The 20,357-nt window shown below is 41.1% G+C and overlaps 1 protein-coding gene across 9 annotated transcripts in view; it reads right to left on the reverse strand.

Annotated features, from left to right (window-relative positions):
- Positions 1-20,013, reverse strand: part of LOC109909147 (dixin-A) — a 28,003-nt gene extending 7,990 nt beyond the window's left edge. Inside the window, exons 1-12 of one of the 9 annotated variants that reach the window (XR_004204018.1) lie at positions 19,366-19,991; positions 8,926-9,083; positions 8,377-8,525; positions 4,592-4,681; positions 4,274-4,327; positions 4,115-4,165; positions 3,778-3,882; positions 3,578-3,631; positions 3,367-3,453; positions 3,187-3,261; positions 1,860-2,060; positions 1,663-1,729 (exon numbers count right to left, since the gene is read on the reverse strand). Coding sequence is in view for 7 of the 9 variants with exons in the window: in XM_020508095.2 (XP_020363684.1) it covers positions 1,663-1,729; positions 1,860-2,063; positions 3,187-3,261; positions 3,367-3,456; positions 3,578-3,631; positions 3,778-3,882; positions 4,115-4,165; positions 4,274-4,327; positions 4,592-4,681; positions 8,377-8,525; positions 8,926-9,083; positions 19,366-19,388 (1,120 nt within the window). In the remaining 2 variants the exon portion in view is untranslated. Of the gene's footprint in view, positions 1-1,662; positions 1,730-1,859; positions 2,064-3,186; positions 3,262-3,366; positions 3,457-3,577; positions 3,632-3,777; positions 3,883-4,114; positions 4,166-4,273; positions 4,328-4,591; positions 4,682-8,376; positions 8,526-8,925; positions 9,084-19,365 lie in introns of all 9 variants that reach the window. The other 8 variants (XR_004204017.1, XM_020508096.2, XM_020508099.2 and 5 more) reach the window with 8 other exon arrangements.
- Positions 20,014-20,357: the final 344 nt, after the last annotated feature.

The raw sequence follows: 20,357 nt of genomic DNA on the forward strand, positions 1-20,357 counted from the left end.
ATGACATGAGTCATTTTTCCAACAATTGTTTACAGACATATTATTTCACCCTATCACAATTCCAGTGGATCAACAGTTTACATACACTAAGTTGACTGTGCCTTTAAACAGCTTGGAACATTTTCCAGAAGATTCTGTCATGGTTTTAGAAGCTTCAGATAGGCTAATTAACATAGGTTACATAATTTGAGTCAATTGGAGGTGTATATGTGGATGTATTTCAAGAACTACCTTCAAACTCTGTGCCTCTTTGCTTGACATCATGGGAAAATCAAAAGAAATCAGCCAAGACTTAAAAAAATAATTGTACACCTCCACAATCCTGGTCAATCCTTGGGAGCAATTTACAAATGCCTGAAGGTACCATGTTCATCTGTACAAACAAAACACCATGGGACCACGCAGCCGCCATACCGCTCAGGAAGGAGGTGCGTTCTCTCTCCTAGAGATGAGCGTACTTTGGTGCAAAAAGTGCAAATCAATCCCAGAACAACAACAAAGGACCCTGTGAAGATGCTGGAGGAAACAGGTACAAAAGTATCTATATCCACAGTAAAACGAGTTCTATATCGACGTAACCTGAAATGGCGGTTTGCAACTGCACATGGGGACAAAGATCATGCTTTTTGGAGAAATGTCCTCTGGTCTGATGAAACAAAAATAGAACTGTTGGGCCATAATGACCATTGATATGTTTGGAGGAAAAAGGGGGAGGCTTGCAAGCCGAAGAACACCATCCCAACCATGAAGCACGGGGGTGGCAGCATCATGTTGTGGGGGTGCTTTGCTGCAGGAGGGACTGGTGTATTTCACAAAATAGATGGTATCATGAGGCAGGAAAATTATGTGAATATATTGAAGCAACATCTCAAGACATCAGTCAGGCAGTTGAGCTTGGTCAACTTTACTTCCAAAGTTGTGGCAAAAAGGCTTAAGGACAACAAAGTCAAGGTATTGGAGTGGTCATCACAAAGCCCTGACCTCAATCCTATAGACAATTTGTGGGCAGAACTGAAAAAGCATGTGTGAGCAAGGAGGCCTACAAACCGGACTCATTTACACCAGCTCTGTCAGGAGGAATGGGCCAAAATTCACCCAACTTATTGTGGGAAGTTTGTGGAAGGCTACCCGAAACGTTTGAACCAAGTTAACGATTTAAAGGCAATGCTACCAAATACTAATTGACTGTATGTAAACTTCTGACCCACTGAGAATGTGATGAAAGAAATAAAATCTGAAATAAATTATTCTCTCTCCAATTATTCTGACATTTCACATTCTTAACATAAAGTGGTGATCCTAACTGACCCAAGACAGGGTATTTTTACTAGGATTAAATATCAGGAATTGTGGAAAACTGAGATTAAATGTATTTGGCTAAGGTGTATGTAAACTTCTGACAGATCATGTGACACTTAGATTGCACACAGGTGGACTTGAACTAATTATGTGACTTCTGTAGGTAATTGGTTGCAACAGAACCTTGAAACAAGGTATTTTTTTAAATTTCACTTCACCAATTTGGACTATTTTCTGTATATCCATTACATGAAATCCAAATAAACATCCATTTAAATTACAGGTTGTAATGCAACAAAATAGGAAAAATTCCATGGGGGGTGAATACTTGTGCAAGGCATTGTAACAAACAGTATATCTTACTTGAGCTGGGTGGCCATGAGTCCCTGTCTGTGGGGTTGGCTCTTCGTCCTGGTGACTTGTATGGACCCTACAAGAAGACAGAGTCACAGTTACTAGAAGAAATGCCAATTCAGCCAGTCACGATGTGCACACGATAAACACATGATTATGACATCAGGTGCAAAATATAACGCTAACAGCATACACACAGCACCCACCTCTGTGGTCTTCTGTGTGTATTGTTGTGTGTGTCCTTCTCTGTCCTGCTGCCTGCGGCGTGTGTCGAGTGTGTATAGGCGGTCCATGAGACTGGCCACCCCTTGCTCCAATGTGTCCAGGGTGTGATGCTGAGGGTCGTGACCTGAGAAACCATCCCTCAGACTACGCAGGGCCTCCCTCACCAGCTGCAGTTCCTCTCCCTGCTAATACATACAAAATGACATAAAATACTAGATCTGGTGGCCAGGCCAATTTGAAGGTTGTTGATCATTTGGCTATGTCCTTTAACCTCCAGTAGGTCTCTAGCTCTAGAGACAGCTATAACGATGACATGAAACACACATTAAATTAATCACACACTCCCTCCCAGGAAATGTACATACAGTGCCTTTAGAATGTATTCAGACCCCTTGACTTTTCCAACATTTTGTTAGGCTACAGCCTTATTCTAAATGTTCACCTCAATATACACACATTACAAAAATACATTGTTGCTAATTTATAAAAAATGAAAAAATGAAAAATAAGATTTACATAAGTATTCAGACCCTTTACTCAGTACTTTGTTAAAGCACCTTTGGCAGCGATTACAGCCTTGAGTCTTCCTAGGTATGACGCTACAAGCTTGGCACACCTGTATTTAGGGAGTTTCTCCCATTCTTCTCTGCAGATCCTCTCAAGCTTTGTCAGGTTGGATGGGGAGCGTTTCTCCCTAGCTTTTTTCAGGTCTCTCCAGATATGTTCGATCGGGTCGTTGTCCTGTTGGGAGGTAAACCTTAGCCCCAGTCTGAGGTCTTGAGCACTCTGGAGCAAGTTTTCATTAAGGATCTCTCTGTACTTTGCTCTGTTCATCTTTGCCTCGATCCTGCCTAGTCTCACAGTCCCTGCCACTGAAAAAACATCCCCACAGCATGATGCTGCCACCACCTTGCTTCACCGTAGGGATGCTGCCAGGTTTCCTGATTTTTGCTCTGACATGCACTGTCAACTGTGGGACCTTATATAGACAGGTGTATACTTTCCAAATCATGTCCAATCAATTGAATTTACCACAGGTGGACACCAATCAAGTTGTAGAAACATCTCAAGGAAGCACTTGAGCTCAATTTTGAGTCTCATAGCAAAGGGACTGAATCCTTATGTAACATTTTTATTAGTAAAAATGTCTAAAAACCTGTTTTTGCTTTGTCATTGTGGAGTATGGTTGGTAGAATCCTGAGGATTTAAAAAATATATTTTTAGAATAAGGTTGTAACGTAACAAAATGTGGAAAAAGTCAAGAGGTCTGAATACTTTACAAATGCACTGTAGGCGTACATGACTCACAGCTGTGTGTTGGAAGGCCGGACCAGGGGGTGGGCTCACAGAGTTACTGTACCCACTCTTCTCACTCCTAGATGACTGAAGAAAAATAGATATAATAAATCTTACCAACTTTGCAAGCTACAACATATACATGTCACTTACTGTAAGTGCAGTGGAAACAGTTTGATTATGGTACCATACCCTGTGGCTTCCTTCATTAGAGTTGTGCCGAGCATCATCCAGTTTCATTTGCTGTTGCTGAAGTAGTCTATCCTTTTTTCCAAGTTGCTGCTGGTTTTATAGACATATCACTGAGATATCTGATACTTTGATACATTTCAACTACATAATCATATCCAAAATTGTTAAAGTTTGTTGAAATTGTGAAAATGCACTTAGTTCCTGATCTTACCTCATACTCATTGAGTAGTTTGTTCCGATCGCTCAACTTCCGTTTGAGCTCTGCCTACAAAAATATACTTATATTTGTAACGTGGATGAACAAAACATTTTGGGAATATTTTAATACATAAATAGATAGAGCCATTGAATATAAAGGTCAAATATTCATCCTAAATGTCAACGTGTGTATTATCATATCATCTGACTCACGTTCTCCCCCTCCAGTTGCTCTTTGCCCATGCTGCACCTCAGTAGCTCCTGCTTCAGCTGCAGCACCGCAGCCTCCTGTACAGACATACGCTGCTGAAGAGCATCCTAATGAGGAAAGGCAGATCAAAGACAACGCTAGAGAGGCCGGCTTGCCTACCAAAGAGTAAGGACCCACATATGGATCATTATGAAGCCTAAAACAGAGCACACCACTCTTCTGTAAAGGAACACTGGAGGCTAAAAGGGGCTGCTGGCATGAGAACTGAATAAAAGCCAGTAATCCATGTATAAGTAATGATCCAAACAAACTTAAGAGGGTTTGACTGGCAGGTCTTACCTTAATAGCCTGAAGGTGGCGTGCCTCTTGCTTGTGCCTCAGAAGCTCCCTCTGAGAGGACAGAAAGACAGACAGACAGACTCAGAGACATTTCATTAGGAGGGGAAGGTCTGTGTTCTTATGGCAGCTCATCCACATTAAGCCCAATTACCACTGTACCTTCAGATCAAGAGCCTCCTCCATGCTTTGGTCCAGACGACTGCGGATTAGAACCTTCAAAGCGAGGGGATGAGCGGCATTATGTGAGAATAGAGAAATGTCAGAGCTTATAAGGAGACAGTGACCTGGCATGAAAGCAGGCTAAGCAGATAACATAGACTACTTCATGCTTCAACAGTATCTGCGTCTTCTCTGGACTCTAGAGTGACAATAAAAACATTATAGCATGCCGAGGTCTGACACCGTCACATCACAGTGAGTGGCTGAACATGCTGTATTATCTAAAGTGACTAAAGAGGATGGGGGCGGACACAGTACCAGCTGCTGCTCAGAGTTAGCTCTGCTATCCCCGAAGCCCAGGGAGTTGTCTTGCTCGTCCTCAGGGAGAGAGCCGTGCAGCAGTAGAGCCTGGAGAGAGAAGAGAGGGATAGATACATACTGTACCTACTGTATACGTAACAAAGTCTATACACCCAGAATATATTTCACAGTATAAAAACACAGAGAGAAAGACAGCCACACACACACACACACACACACACACACACACACACAGACACACACACAGATATGGATGTACAACCTCACCTATACCACACGGCTGCCAACCTGAACTGGACAGTGAAAATAGAGCAAATGCTTGGCTTAGACTTTGCAGGACCATTTTAAACTCAGTTGGGCGGGGCGGGGTAGAGGTGGGGGGTGATTTTTATACCTGACATGATAGATTAGATTATGCTATTTTAGAGCAGTTAAATCCTGATACCAGATAAAGCTTGGATGATCACAATCTCATTGTAAACTTACCTTAGCTGGAGCCTTGAAGGGATACGTCTTAGACACACTAAACATGTTCCCATAAAGCTACACTGAACAAAAATATTAACGCAACATGTAAAGTGTTGGTCCCATGTTTCATGAACTGAAAAAACATTTCCCAGAAATGTTCCATATTCACAAAAAGCTTATTTCTCTCAAATGTTGTGCACAAATTTGTTTAGATCCCTGTTAATGAGCATTTCTCCTTTGCCAAGATAATTAATCCGCCTGACAGGTGTGTCATATCAAGAAGCTGATTAAACAGCATGATCATTACAAAGGTGCACCTTGTGCAGGGGACAATAAAAGGCCACTCTAAAATGTACAGTTTTGTCACACAACACAATGCCACAGATGTCTCAAGTTTGAGGGAGAGTACAATTGGCATGCTGACTGCAGGAATGTTCACCAGAGCTGTTGCCAGATAATTGAATGTTCATTTCTCTACCATAAGAGAATTTGGCAGTACATCTAACCGGCCTCACAACCACAGACCGCATGTATGGCATTGTGTGGGCGAGCAGTTTGCTGATGTCTACGTTGTAAATGAGTGGTGATGAGGTTATGGCATGGGCAGGCATAAGCTATGGACAACGAACACAACTGCATTTTATAGATGTCAATTTGACTGCACAGAGATACCGTGACTAGATCCTGAGGCCCATTGTCGTGCCATTCATCCACCGCTATCACCTCATGTTTCAGCATGATAATGCATGGCCCCATGCCGCAATGATCTGTACACAATTCCTGGAAGCTGAAAATGTCCCAGTTCTTCCATGGCCATCACACTCACCAGCAGTGTTGCCAACTAATTTTCAGGCTAAGTTGCTAGAGGCAGGTTGATTTGTTGCTAAATGACGTTGTGATGTCATTGCATGATAACGTAAAACTGTGTCATTACATTGAATACACAATAACGTTACTCAAATTAACTGGCATTCTCTGCAAAAAATATGATTTGACATTTGTTCAGGTACAGACTCCCACTCTTTTTCTGTACATCTGGCTGTCCAATTTTGATTGCGAGATGTTGATTGATGTTGTAAGTTCTGTTCAAGATCAAACATTCGTTACCAACTATATTCATTGGGTTTGGCTCGTTGAACCCATACAACTGCTGCTGCAGTCAGCCAACAATGATTTGCAATTTGCTGAAATTGCTGCTGGTCTACTGCTGACGACACTCACAATGCACTTTTGCAGCCAGGCACGTGTGTTGTGACAGTGTGTGCCAGAAAAAAATGATTTTTGTGTCATTTAGAGGGAAAATATTTGCATTTTAGCATTTGAGTCACTTTTCAAAAGTTGCTAAAAGTTCCACATTTTTAAAAGTAGGTAAATTTGTTGCTAGGTGCTGTTTGAAAAAAAAAAACGTTTCCAGGGTAGTCTGAAAAGTTGCTAAATCTAGCAACAAAATTGGTAAATTGGCATCACTGCTCACCAGACATGTCACCCATTAAGCTTGTTTGGGATGCTCTGGATCAACGTGTACGACATTGTGTTACAGTTCCCGCCAATATCCAGCAACTTCGCACAGCCATTGAAGTGGAGTGGGACAACATTTCACAGGCCAAAATCAATAGCCTGATCAACTCTATGCGAAGGAGATGTTTCGCGCATGAAGCAAATTCTGACCCACGCACCTATCTTTTTCTAAGGTACAGTATCTGTGACCAACAGACGCATATTTGTTTTCCCAGTCATGTGAAATCTATAGATTAGGACCTAATTAATTTATTTGATATCCTGATATCCTTATATGAACTGTAATATGAACTGAAATTGTTGCATATTGCGTTTTATATTTTTGTTCAGCATATGTTTGTCTGACTTACTGTGTGTATCTGGGTGGCAGGTATTTGTGTGTATGGGGCGGCATTGGGCCAGTAACCGAAAGGTTGCTGGATCGAATCCCCGAGCTGACAAGATAAAACATCTGTTGTTTTGCCCCTGAACAAGGCAGTATAAGAATTTGATATAAGAATTTGTTCTTAACTGACTTGCCTAGTTAAATAAAGGTTGTTGTTTTTTAAAATCTGTGTGTGTCTAGCTTATGGTCTTTTTATATTCATTTTTATTTCTATTCGTTTTAAGATTGTTATTTCAGTTAGTTTTCAGATCCACATGACTACTTTTAATTTAGTTTAAGTATCATAAAAACAGTTCTATTTCATTCTTATATTATTTTGTTTCTGTTTTAGTGTTACAGACAGAAAGATGCTATGCTAGGAGCCATCTCACTGGATGCGTTCGAGCGGATCACTTTGGTTAAGTGTCACTGCCTTTCAAAGTGTGTTGCATTCTGGGGGAAAAATTGTGCCTACATGTCGACTGCAGGAACTTTACAAAAATCATGTGATCAAAGGTCATGAAGTTCTGACTGCAGTCAACGGCAAGTTTCTGCAGTTGCTCTTCATCAACTTCGTCCTGTAGCCATCGCCTGTATTGTTGGAGGCTTTATTGTCAACAAATCACTAGGGTACAGTAGATATATACAAATAAATGTGACATCGGCCTAATTGATTGTACAATGTTTATGCACATAATATTGTATTATGACTTCAGTTTGTGAGTGTGTGATATGGGGGTTAGAAATATTTTGACTTTATAAAGAAAACCTTTAATAAAACACTGCCATGTTGATCTGAGCCATTCCACTGGGCACACACTGGTTGAATCAACGTTGTTTCCACATAATTTCAATTAAATTACATTGAACTAATGTGGAATAGAGGTTAAATTGACGTCTGTGCCCAGTGGGTTACTGTTGGAAAACCACATTAGTGTCTGACTTTTGGCTGTCCCAGATGCACCTCCCCCAACTTCACTCCTCGACTTTCGTCTGTAGTCGGTTGCTTCAGCCTTACCACTCAAACGTGCCCAAAATCTGCAGTGCTGCTCGTGGTTAGTCATTTCGCTGAGTCTACCTTTAAATGATGAAGTCAATCTCAATATGATTCAGAAGCTTGAAAACTCCATTGGAACATAATTCATGATGGTTTTTTATTTTACTTTTAGTTTGTTTTGGAGTCTTAGATAATAGTTTCAGCATGGTTTTAGTTTTTCAAACAAGTTTGTTAATTATTTTATTTCAGTTTACTAATTTGTTTTTGTTTTAGTTTCAGTTTTAGTTTACTATATAACCTTGGTTTTATGTGTGTGTGTGTGTGTGTGTGTGTGTGTGTGTGTGTGTGTGTGCGTGCGTGTGCGGGTGAATGCATGTGTGTACAGGTGTGCGGGTGCATGCATGTGTGAGTGTGTGTGTGTTTGTTGTTAGTTACCTGCAGGCGGAACACCATCCTTCTGGCCTCCTGCATCTCCTTTTCCAGCTGCTCCTGGTGACACTCCAGCTGCTCCTCCCATGATCTCTCCTCCACTGGCCCACCATGCCCTGTGGCAGGACACAGGCCGCAGAGAGACAACACCTCTTCTGGAGGGCACAGACAGACACGCGGACAGACGGAGACAGACAGACAGACAGACAGACAGACAGACAGACAGACAGACAGACAGACAGACAGACAGACAGACAGACAGACAGACAGACAGACGGACGGACGGATGGACAGACAGACGAATAGATGGATGGACAGACGGATGGATGGATGGACAGACGGACGGATGGATGGACAGACAGACGGGTAGATGGATGGACAGACAGACAGACAGACAGACGGACGGATGGATGGATGGATGGATGGATGGATGGATGGATGGATGGATGGATGGACAGAGACAGAAACAGACCGGGCATGATAAAACATCCTTTTTGTAGCAGATTAATCAAATGGAAACAGATCTCAGCACGAGAAAATGGATGTGCAGCCAACCTGTATCAGATTTCCTTTCCGTCAACTCTGATTTGTTATCCCCAGGCTCGGCGTGGTCTTCAGATTGAGCTGAGATAAATACTTCTTTAGGAGTGTCTGTGGACTGAGCGATGATGTACTCTTCTTTAGGGGAGTGTGCAGGGCTGGCTGAACTGAGGCTGCAACAGATGGTGCGAAAAGACAGGAATAAGGAATGAGTTTGTTTGCTGCTGAGCCAAATAAAAAGAAACAGTAAATAAATATAAAAGGGAGACATTATTCTTCTTGAAATGACATATACTGTACATAAATGCCATCTGGACTAAGCAATATTTCAACTGAATGATACACTGTGAACATACACTCCCTCCGTATTTATTTGGACAGTGAAGCTAAAACTTTAAATTTAGCTCTATAATCCAGCATTTTGGACTTGAGATCAAGTGTTTCATATGCAACTGACAGTATGTATGAAAATACACTCAAATAAGAGGTGACATTCTGTACAGTGGCCTCATATTAAACATTTGATATCAAATCCAAAATGATGGAATATAGAGCCAAACTAAAGGTTTTAGCTTCACTGTCCAAATAAATATGGAGGGAGTGAAAGTAAACACAGAGATGGACTTTGTTTGTTCATTCATTCATTCAACTTGATTGACACAAACATAAGTGACTGTTTGTATAAAGTTTTACTTAAATTAGAATACAATTTATAGGCAACAGCAGACACATGGGACACATTGAGTCAAACAACTATTTCAAACAGGATTTAGAAACATGCTGTTTTACTGTTTTGGGGATGAACACATTCTTAGGAATCAGGACATCAGTTTAAAACTAACAATCATTTCAATGTCTCTGAGAGGATTATTTCCTCTTTCAGCATGTATTGAGTCTGTTATATACTGAGTCTGTAAGGTACTGGGTATGTTAGGTATGGAGTCTGTTAGGTACTGGGTCTGTTATATAGTCATTCTCTTAGGTACTGAGTTTGTTAGGTACTGGGTCTGTTATATTGTCAGTCTGTTAGGTACTGGGTCTGTTATATAGTCATTCTCTTAGGTACTGAGTTTGTTAGGTACTGGGTCTGTTATATTGTCAGTCTGTTAGGTACTGGGTCTGTTATATAGTCATTCTGTTAGGTACTGGTTCTGTTAGGTATGGAGTCTGTTAGGTACTGGGTCTGTTATATAGTCATTCTCTTAGGTACTGAGTTTGTTAGGTACTGGGTCTGTTATATTGTCAGTCTGTTAGGTACTGGGTCTGTTATATAGTCAGTCTGTTAGGTACTGGTTCTGTTATATAGTCCATCTGTTAGGTACTGGGTCTGTTAGGTACTGAGTCTGTTAGGTACTGGGCCTGTTATATAGTCAGTCTGTTAGGTACTGGGTCTGTTATATAGTCAATCTGTTAGGTACTGGGTCTGTTAGGTTCTGAGTCTGTTAGGTACTGGATCTGTTATATAGTCAGCCTGTTAGGTACTGGGTCTGTTATAAAGTCAATCTGTTAGGTTCTGGGTCTGTTAGGTTCTGAGTCTGTTAGGTACTGGATCTGTTATATAGTCAGTCTGTTAGGTACTGGATCTGTTATGTACTGAGTTTGTTAGGTACTGGGTCTGTTATAAAGTCAGTCTGTTAGGTACTGGGTCTGTTATAAAGTCAGTCTGTTAGGTACTGGGTCTGTTATGTACTGAGTTTGTTAGGTACTGGGTCTGTTATATAGTCAGTCTGTTAGGTACTGGGTCTGTTATAAAGTCAGTCTGTTAGGTACTGGGTCTGTTATAAAGTCAGTCTGTTAGGTACTGGGTCTGTTATGTACTGAGTTTGTTAGGTACTGGGTCTGTTATAAAGTCAGTCTGTTAGGTACTGGGTCTGTTATATAGTCAGTCTGTTAGGTACTGGGTCTGTTATAAAGTCAGTCTGTTAGGTACTGGGTCTGTTATAAAGTCAGTCTGTTAGGTACTGGGTCTGTTATGTACTGAGTTTGTTAGGTACTGGGTCTGTTATAAAGTCAGTCTGTTAGGTACTGGGTCTGTTATATAGTCAGTCTGTTAGGTACTGGGTCTGTTATGTACTGAGTTTGTTAGGTACTGGGTCTGTTATAAAGTCAGTCTGTTAGGTACTGGGTCTGTTATGTACTGAGTCTGTTACGTACTGTGTATGTTATGTAGTCAGTCTGTTAGGTACTGGGTCTGTTATGTAGTCAGTCTGTATGTTGTCATGTTCCCTCTTCTATGTTTTTTAGAAATGGGATCCAGCCATGTGTACTATGACCCCAGGCATTGTAAATGGCTCTCAGATGGGGGATTCCATGATCCGTTTCTTAGTATCTGTGGGAAAACAACCATGCTTCTGTCTGTGTTATAAAGTCATATGCCAGACAAGGGATAAACTACACCACTATTCAGAGCAGTATGCCTGTTTAATGTATTTGAAATATGTATTTCAATTTCTTTTTTGTGTATTTTGTCATTTGTATTTCACTGGCCTAAACTACAGTCCGATCTATTTTATAACAAGATACTTTAGAGAGCATGATTTATTTAGTTTTTTTGCCTACTTGAAATGTCTTTTTTGTATTTTGATAGACTTATGTATTTCATTTTTTATTTTTATAAATCGTTGGGGGTATTTTATGACAAGATACATTTTGATGTATCTTTACCCATCTCTACAGCCATTCACATTTTTATTCAAATATTATGGTCTCATTCGGGGGTTAATAATAATATCTAACATGCTTTGCAAGTGTTCATTTTTGCCCTTCACATTAGCATTTTGGTCATTTAGCTTCTATAGAAACTTACAGTCAGTGCATTCAACTAATGTAGAAAGAGGTAAACAAGCACATTAGAACAGCGATAGCAAGTAAAACACTTTTATTTTTGTTGTTGAGGTTAAGGGGGTACTTGCAAATGTATTTTGTATTTTGAATATTCAAGATACAATACTTGTATTTTAAATCAATGCTTTGCAAAATAATTATGTATTTTATTTTAATACCTTGATCTTCATGATATTTTGTAATTGTATTTGGTCATTTTTGCCCATCTCTGCCACTATTCAACATAAGACCCTTGGGCATAACATGTTGAAAAGAGGAGAGATGTTTGAACCTTTCTGCAAGATTGGTGGATGATGATGGATTGCATTTATGTATCCATATGTTACTTGGTGTGAAGAGGAATGTTGACATGAGTAATTAGACTCACATTACAGCCTGTGTGTGAGATTAATGTCTGGTTTAATGTAGTGTTAGGATGGCATCTGTCTTTTTGCATTTAAAAAAACAACATTGCATTACTAAATTTGAGGGCTGCGACGTATAACTGCCCTGGCTTGATCTGTCCCTTTTGCAATACTTTGTAATTAGATGGACTTGGGGTTGCTATAGGGAAAGAATACTACACATTGTTTTTACTTTAAGGCAATTCCATGATAAAAGAGAAATGCTGAGAATTAGATTTTTCACTTAAAAATGTATGTACAAAAAAAAATAGATTGTCAAATTAAACAAACTGTACAACTATGTTTGTTAGTGTTAGTGAATGGATAAAGGGTAGATAAACGTCAATTATATGGTAACAGAGTGATCGTGAGGTAACAGAGTGATGTTCAGTGGAAATGATTAAAAGTAGTCCTTGTGCATATAGTTATATGGTTTGTTTTACTTTGCAATCACTGGTTTTTATTTGACATACATTTTAAAGTGAAAAATCGGAGTCTCGGCATCACTCTGTTACCATGGAATTGACGTTTATCTACCTTTTATCCATTCACTAACACTGTGAACAGAGGGAGATTAATGGGGGTTAATTGGGCCACAGGTGGGTCTGTATGTGCTCTCTTACTGTGCCTCAGTTATAAATGATTAATACTGTATGTGGAGGCAGGTACCATATAATGCTTGCTTAGATTGATATGTAATTGAGTTGGTAGGGATGTATAGTAGATACAGTATGATGACGTGAATAGAAGAATAGAGAATGAGGTTATATACAGCGCATTCGGGAAAGTATTCAGACCCTTTTCCACATTTTGTAACGTTACAGCCTTATTCTAAAATTGATTCAATTGTTTTTTTTCCCTCATCAATCTACACACAATACCCCATAATGACAAAGTAAAACAGGTTTTTAGACACATTTACATAAGTATTCAGACCCTTTACTCAATACTTTGTTGAAGCACCTTTGGCAGCAATTACAGCCTCGAGTCTTCTTGGGTATGACACTACAAGCTTGGCAGATCCTCTCAAGCTCTGTCAGGTTGGATGGGGAGAGTCGCTGCACAGCTATTTTCAGGTCTCACCAGAGATGTTAGATCGGGTTCAAGTCCGGGCTCTGACTGGGCCACTCAAGGACATTCAGAGACTTGTTCCAAAGCCACTCCTGAGTTGTCTTGGCTGTGTGCTTAGGGTCGTTGTCCAGTCTAAGGTCCTGAAAGCTCTGGAGCAGGTTTTCATCAAGGATCTCTCTGTACTTTGCTCTGTTCATCTTTCCCTCAATCCTGACAAGTATCCCAGTCCTTGCTGCTGAAAAACATCCCCACAGCAAGATGCTGCCACCACCATGCTTCTCCGTAGGGATGGTTTTTATTTTATTTTATTTGTTTAACCTTTATTTGTTTAGGCAGGTCAGTCAAGAGCAAAGTCTTATTCCAAATGACGGCCTAGCAAAAGGCAAAGGGGCAAAAGGCAAAAGGCAAAAGGCAAAAGGCAAAAGGCATCCTGAGGGACTGGGCTGGAATTAAAAATAAAACATGAAATACAAATATAGGACAAAACACACGTCACAACAAGAGAGACACCACAACACTACATAAAGAGAGACCTAAGACAGCAACATAGCATGGCAGCAACACATGGTAGCATGGTAGCACCACAACGTGACAACAACATGGCAGCAACACAACATGGCAGCAGCCCAACATGGTAGCAGCACAAAAATGGGAGCAGTCCAACATGGTAGCAGCACAAATATGGTACAAACATTATTGGGCACAGGCAACAGCACAAAGGGCAAGAATGTAGAGACAACAATACATCACGCGAAGCAGCCATAACTGTCAGTAAGAGTGTCCATGATTGAGTCTTTGAATGAAGAGACAGATATAAAACTGTCCCATTTGAGTGTTTGTTGGGGTTCGTTCCAGTCGCTAGCTGCAGCGAACTGAAAGAGGAGTGATCCAGGGCGAACCAGTGCTTTGGGGAGCTTTAACAGAATGTGACTGGCAGAACGGGTGTTGAATGTGGATGATTAGGGCTGCAGTAGGTATCTCAGATAAGGGTGAGTAAGGCCTAAGAGGGTTTTATAAATAAGCATCAACCAGTGGGTCTTGTGACGGGTATACAGAGATGACCAGTTTACAGAGGAGTATTGAGTGCCGTGATGTGTCCTATGAGGAGCATTGTTGGCAAATCTGATGGCCGAATGGTAACATCTAGGTATTGGCCAGGTGATAAGGCCACGTTTCCAGGTTTCCTCCAGACGTGACGCTTGGCATTCAGCCAAAGAGTTCAATCTTGGTTTCATCAGAGCATAGAATCTTGTTTCTCATGTTCTGAGAGTCCTTTAGGTGCCTTTTAGCAAACACCAAGCGGGTTGTCACGTGCCTTTTACTGAGTGGCTTCCGTCTGGCCACTCTACCATAGAGGCCTGATTGGTGGAGTGCTGCAGAGATGGTTGTCCTTCTGGAAGGTTCTCCCATCTCCACAGAGGAACTCTAGAGCTCAGGAAGTTTGGAAAATGTTCTGTCATAAGGGGCCTACTTTGATGATTCTACTGAGCTACAGAGAAAGAAGGACAGCCGGTCACAGTGGTCTGGTCACCATCTTATCTGATTCTACTGAAGCGATTATCCCTAAGTACTCCACTGCAACTCATTTCAAATCATCTTGGAATCAGAACTGCAGGCAAAGACGTATGAAGTACATGCCAACCAATGTTCTGTATAAACCACTCTTATCACGGAACCGCCCTTCCTTTGCCCTGGGTGCAGTTTGTTATAGCTACATGTGGTCATTTCTGTGGATTTCCCTTAAAGGATGTACCCTGCTGATCTGTTGTGCCAACTGAAACAACAACATACAGTAGAGATACCAAAATTAGCCACTGAGATTAGCAAGAGATGAACTTCACTTCAGCATATCTGGTCTTTGCATGTCTTTTGTAATCCCTTTATTTTATATTATTTAACCTTTATTTAACCAGAAAGGGCTCATTGAGATTAAAATATATTTTTCAAGAGCGCCCTGGCCAAGATAAGCAGCACCAAGTCATTACAAAAAAAATTACAGACAGACAACATGAAAAACTACAAGTAATCTAGTAAAAACCATTGAATTCACAAGAGTATAAAACAGCAAATTAAAAACATTGACAGGTCAGGGAATCAGCCTTAAAATCCTTCATCAGTGATTTAAAAACACCAATCGGGACAGGTTCTTCCAGTTTAAAAGTATTTTGTAAGGTGTTCCAAGACGATGGCGCAGAGTACATAAAAGCCCTTTTACCAAATTCAGTTCGGACATTTCGAACAGTTAGCAGGATAAAGTCTAGTGAACGAAGAGAGTACCCACCACATTTCTGAACAATAAAATGCACAAATAAAAAGGTAGTAAACCCAAAATTGTCACACCCTGACCATAATTTGCTTTGTATGTTTCTATGTTTTGGTTGGTCAGGGTGTGAGCTGAGTGGGCATTCTATGTTTCATGTCTAGTTTGTCTATTTCTATGTCTGGCCTGATATGGTTCTCAATCAGAGGCAGGTGTTAGTCATTGTCTCTGATTGGGAACCATATTTAGGTAGCCTGGGTTTCACTGTGTGTTTGTGGGTGATTGTTCCTGTCTCTGTGTTTTGCACCAGATAGGGCTGTTTTGAGTTTTCACATTTCATTGTTTTGTAGTTTATTCATGTATAGTTTTCCTTTATTAAAATAACATGAATCATCACAACGCTGCATTTTGGTCCGACTCTCCTTCACATCAAGAGAACCGTTACAAAAATGGCTTTGTAAATAAAAGTATACCAGTGGCTGAGCCTACGAGTGACTAGAGAAGGCCAGCTAACCCTGGTATACAAAGTGCAGTGGTGCGTAAGGGTTTTGCAGTTTAAAATAAATCTCAAAATGCCATGGTAAAGAGTGTGAATTGATCTCAAACACTGAGCGGAAGCATTCATATATAAAATATCCCCATACAGCTGAAGTCTGAAGTTTACATACAGGTTGGAGTCATTAAAACACATCTTTTTCAACCAATCCACAAATTTCTTGTTAACAAACTATAGTTTTGGAAAGTCGGTTAGGACGTTACTTTGTGTATGACACAAGTCATTTTTCCAACAATTGTTTGACAATAATAACAATATTATTAACAATAACAATAACAATAATTCACTGTATCACAATTCCAGTGTGTCAGAAGTTTACACACACTAAGTTGACTGTGCCTTGAAACAGCTTGGAAAATTCCAGAAAATTATGTCACGGCTTTAGAAGCTTCTGATAGGCTAATTGACATAATTTGAGTCAATTGGAGGTGGACCTATGGATGTATTTCAAGGCCTACCTTCAAACAGTGCCTCTTTGCTTGCCATCGTGGGAAAATCAAAAGAAATGCCTGAAGGTACCACGTTCATCTGTACAAACAATAGTACGCAAGTATAAACACCATGGGACCATGCAGTCGCCATATCGCTTAGGAAGGAGACGCATTCTGTCTCCTAAAGATGAACGTACTTTAGTGTGAAAAGTGCTAATCAATCCCAGAACAACAGCAAAGGACCTTGTGAAGATGCTGGAGAAAACAGGTACAAAAGTATCTATATCCACAGTAAAACGATTCCTATATCAATATAACCTGAAAGGCCGTTCAGGAAGGAAGAAACCCCTGCTGCAAAACCGCCATAAAAAAGTCAGACTACGGTTTGCAACTGCACATGGGGGAAAAGATCATACTTTTTGGAAAAATGTCCTCTGGTCTGATGAAACAAAAATACAACTGGCCATAATGACCATCGTTGTGTTTAGAGGAAAAAGGGGGGGGCTTGCAAGCCAAAGAACACCATCCCAACCGTGAAGCACGGTGGTGGCAGCATCATGTTGTGGGGGTCCCTGGAAGGGGTGCGTCACCTGAGTGGGTTGATTCACTGATGTGGTCATCCTGTCTGGGTTGGCGCCCCCCCTTGGGTTGTGCCATGGCGGAGATCTTTGTGGGCTATACTCAGCCTTGTCTCAGGATTGTATGTTGGTGGTTGAAGATATCCCTCTAGTGGTGTGGGGGCTGTGCTTTGGCAAAGTGGGTGGGGTTATATCCTTCCTGTTTGGCCCTGTCTGGGGGTGTCCTCGGATGGGGCCACAGTGTCTCCTGACCCCTCCTGTCTCAGCCTCCAGTATTTATGCTGCAGTAGTTTATGTGTCGGGGGGCTGGGGTCAGTTTGTTATATCTGGAGTACTGCTCCTGTCCTATTCGGTGTCCTGTGTGAATCTAAGTGTGCGTTCTCTAATTCTCTCCTTCTCTCTTTCTTTCTCTCTCTCGGAGGACCTGAGCCCTAGGACCATGCCCCAGGACTACCTGACATGATGACTCCTTGCTGTCCCCAGTCCACCTGACCGTGCTGCTGCTCCAGTTTCAACTGTTCTGCCCTATTATTATTCGACCATGCTGGTCATTTATGAACATTTGAACATCTTGGCCATGTTCTGTTATAATCTCCACCTGGCACAGCCAGAAGAGGACTGGCCACCCCACATAGGCTGGTTCCTCTCTAGGTTTCTTCCTAGGTTTTGGCCTTTCTAGGGAGTTTTTCCTAGCCACCGTGCTTCTACACCTGCATTGCTTGCTGTTTGGGGTTTTAGGCTGGGTTTCTGTACAGCACTTTGAGATATCAGCTGATGTACGAAGGGCTATATAAATACATTTGATTTGATTTGATTTGGGTGCTTTGCTGCAGGAGGGACTGGTGCACTTCACAAAATAGATGGCATCATGAGGAGAGAAAATTATGTGGATATATTGAAGCAACATCAAGACATCAGTCAGGAAGTTAAAGCTTGGTCCCAAATGGGTCTTCCAAATGGACAATGACCCCAAGCATAATTCCAAAGTTGTGGCAAAATGGCTTAAGGACAACAAAGTCAAGGTATTGTTGTGGCCATCACAAAGACCTGACCTCCGTCCCATAGAACATTTGTGGGCAGAACTGAAAAAGCGTGTGCGAGCAAGGAGTACAATCCTGACCCAGTTACACCAGCTCTGTCAGGAGGAATGGGCCAAATGTCACCCAAATTATTGTGGGAAGCTTGTGGAAGGCTATCCGAAACGTTTGACCCAAGTTAAAGGCAATGCTACCAAATACTAATTGAGTGTATGTAAACTTCTGACCCACTGGGAATGTATTGAAAGTAATAAAAGCTGAAATAAATAAATCTCTCTCCTATTATTCTGACATTTCGCATTCTTACAATAAAGTGGTGATCCTAACTGACGGAAGACAGGGAATTTTTACTACGATTAAAGGTCAGGAATTGTGAAAAACTGAGTGTAAATGTATTTGGCTAAGGTGTATGTAAACTTCCGACTTCAACTGTATAAAATATAGTAAATCCTCTTGAAATAAATGTTTTTACCTCATATCTGTCTTCAATATAACTGAATTGCTTTATATTTTCAATATTATCTCTGAAAGAGGATCACATGTACACATTCAAGACCTGTGGCCTAGTTTTACAGTATAATGTAATTTTTTTGTTCACTGTCAATTTATTTTGGGTTAGAAATAAAACCTCCACTATGGTGGGCAAATATTAAACAGAAATTATCCTAATCTCTGGAACTAAATACTATATAACACTAAAACACAATATGAGATTGGACATGCTCATATAGAGTGTGATGCTAATCAGTCTGATCAAAGTTCATCTGAGATGTGAGCCAATCTGCAAATGAAAATCAACGCAATGCCAAACACTGTAGTTAGCTGTTGCTAGGCAATGTCACACATCCAGCTCACATAGACTTCCAGACAAACACCTACACGGACGCACAGTACCCATACCAAAGAAACACACACCCACACCTACATTCAGACAATAGCGGACTGCCCAGCCCTAAAATGATGTGAACTACTCAATTTCTACAAGGGATCACACTATGATTAGTTTCTCCAACACGTGTAATATATATCTATATTGTATGAACATATAATATTGCATCATAATATTGATTAGACAAAGAAATGACATCTCCTTCTAAATGACATAGTGCTTGCACATAGTGCTTGCACTGTATCGAGGTGTCATAACCACTCCCGTCACGTTAAGGTAGCAACATGTAAAGACAATGAACAAACACTGCATTTCTATAACCACTGATTGTAACAATGAGAGGGAGAGAGACAGTGTTATGTAAATAAAGAGATATTGCAAATAATTTGTCAAATCCAACTCTTACCATTTCATCTGTTTGGCTCCCATGCTGGTTTGTTGCACTCTTAACCTCAGATTCAGCCTCTGCCCTGCATGTGGGTGATGCTGCCCTAGTCAGTCAGAAACATAGCCCCAAAACAGACCCAGCAGCAGGGGTGGGAGCAGCACTGCCAACACTAAACCAGCGGACTGAGCCTCCACGTCGCACACACTACTGTGTTCAATCTGCAATAACAGCTAACAGTGTGTTCAAACCTTCTCCAGCATATTCCTTACATACAGCTAGAAATCCTAACCAACAGCTCTGGACTCTTCTCTAAATCACTCCCTAGAAGAACCCAATGGAAATCCTAGCTCAATCCCCCCAGCCCCTGGCAGAAGGGAGAGGATTGGTGTTCAGGCTCACCAGCGGCTGCCTAGTTTTTCAGAACACACTCCCCCTGTGGCTGAGCTCACCAGCTCCCATTCACAAACACAATGTTTGTGTTCTTTCTAGAGGAGAATTCCTGCAGATCTCCTCCTCCATATATTTTCTCCCTTGCTTTCTCTCTCCCTCAGCCTATATCTCCCTCCCTCCTCACAGTCTTTCTCGTGTTCAGCCGCACAGGCTTTTTTCTCTGTCCCTTGTTCTTTCAGTGAGCAGCAGGGCTGTCAGACATAGCTCTGGCTGAGTGTTTACCCTCCCCCTCCCCCTCCCACTCTCTCTTTCTTACCTCCCCCTCCCACACTCTTCCCCTCTCACTAGAGGAGGAGGGGGCCTGTATGTTCTGCTAGCTGAAATGGGGCATATCTCCTTTACATTGGTCTGCTAAGCTACAGTATATTCTAGGCTAACACTGTGTGGTATGTGGTTTTCAACTGAGACATTTTTGGCTGACACAAAATCACAGGTTTGTATGAAGCCACGTCAAACAAGTTGAAGCATGTGTAAGTAATGATATATTATCTCAGTCAATAACGTGAACAACCAGATCGAGGACACTGGGCCATATAATGCTTAAGCATTGATAATAATAG

This window comes from Oncorhynchus kisutch, linkage group LG18 (assembly GCF_002021735.2).
Source record: "Oncorhynchus kisutch isolate 150728-3 linkage group LG18, Okis_V2, whole genome shotgun sequence".
NCBI classification, from domain to species: Eukaryota; Metazoa; Chordata; class Actinopteri; order Salmoniformes; family Salmonidae; genus Oncorhynchus; species Oncorhynchus kisutch.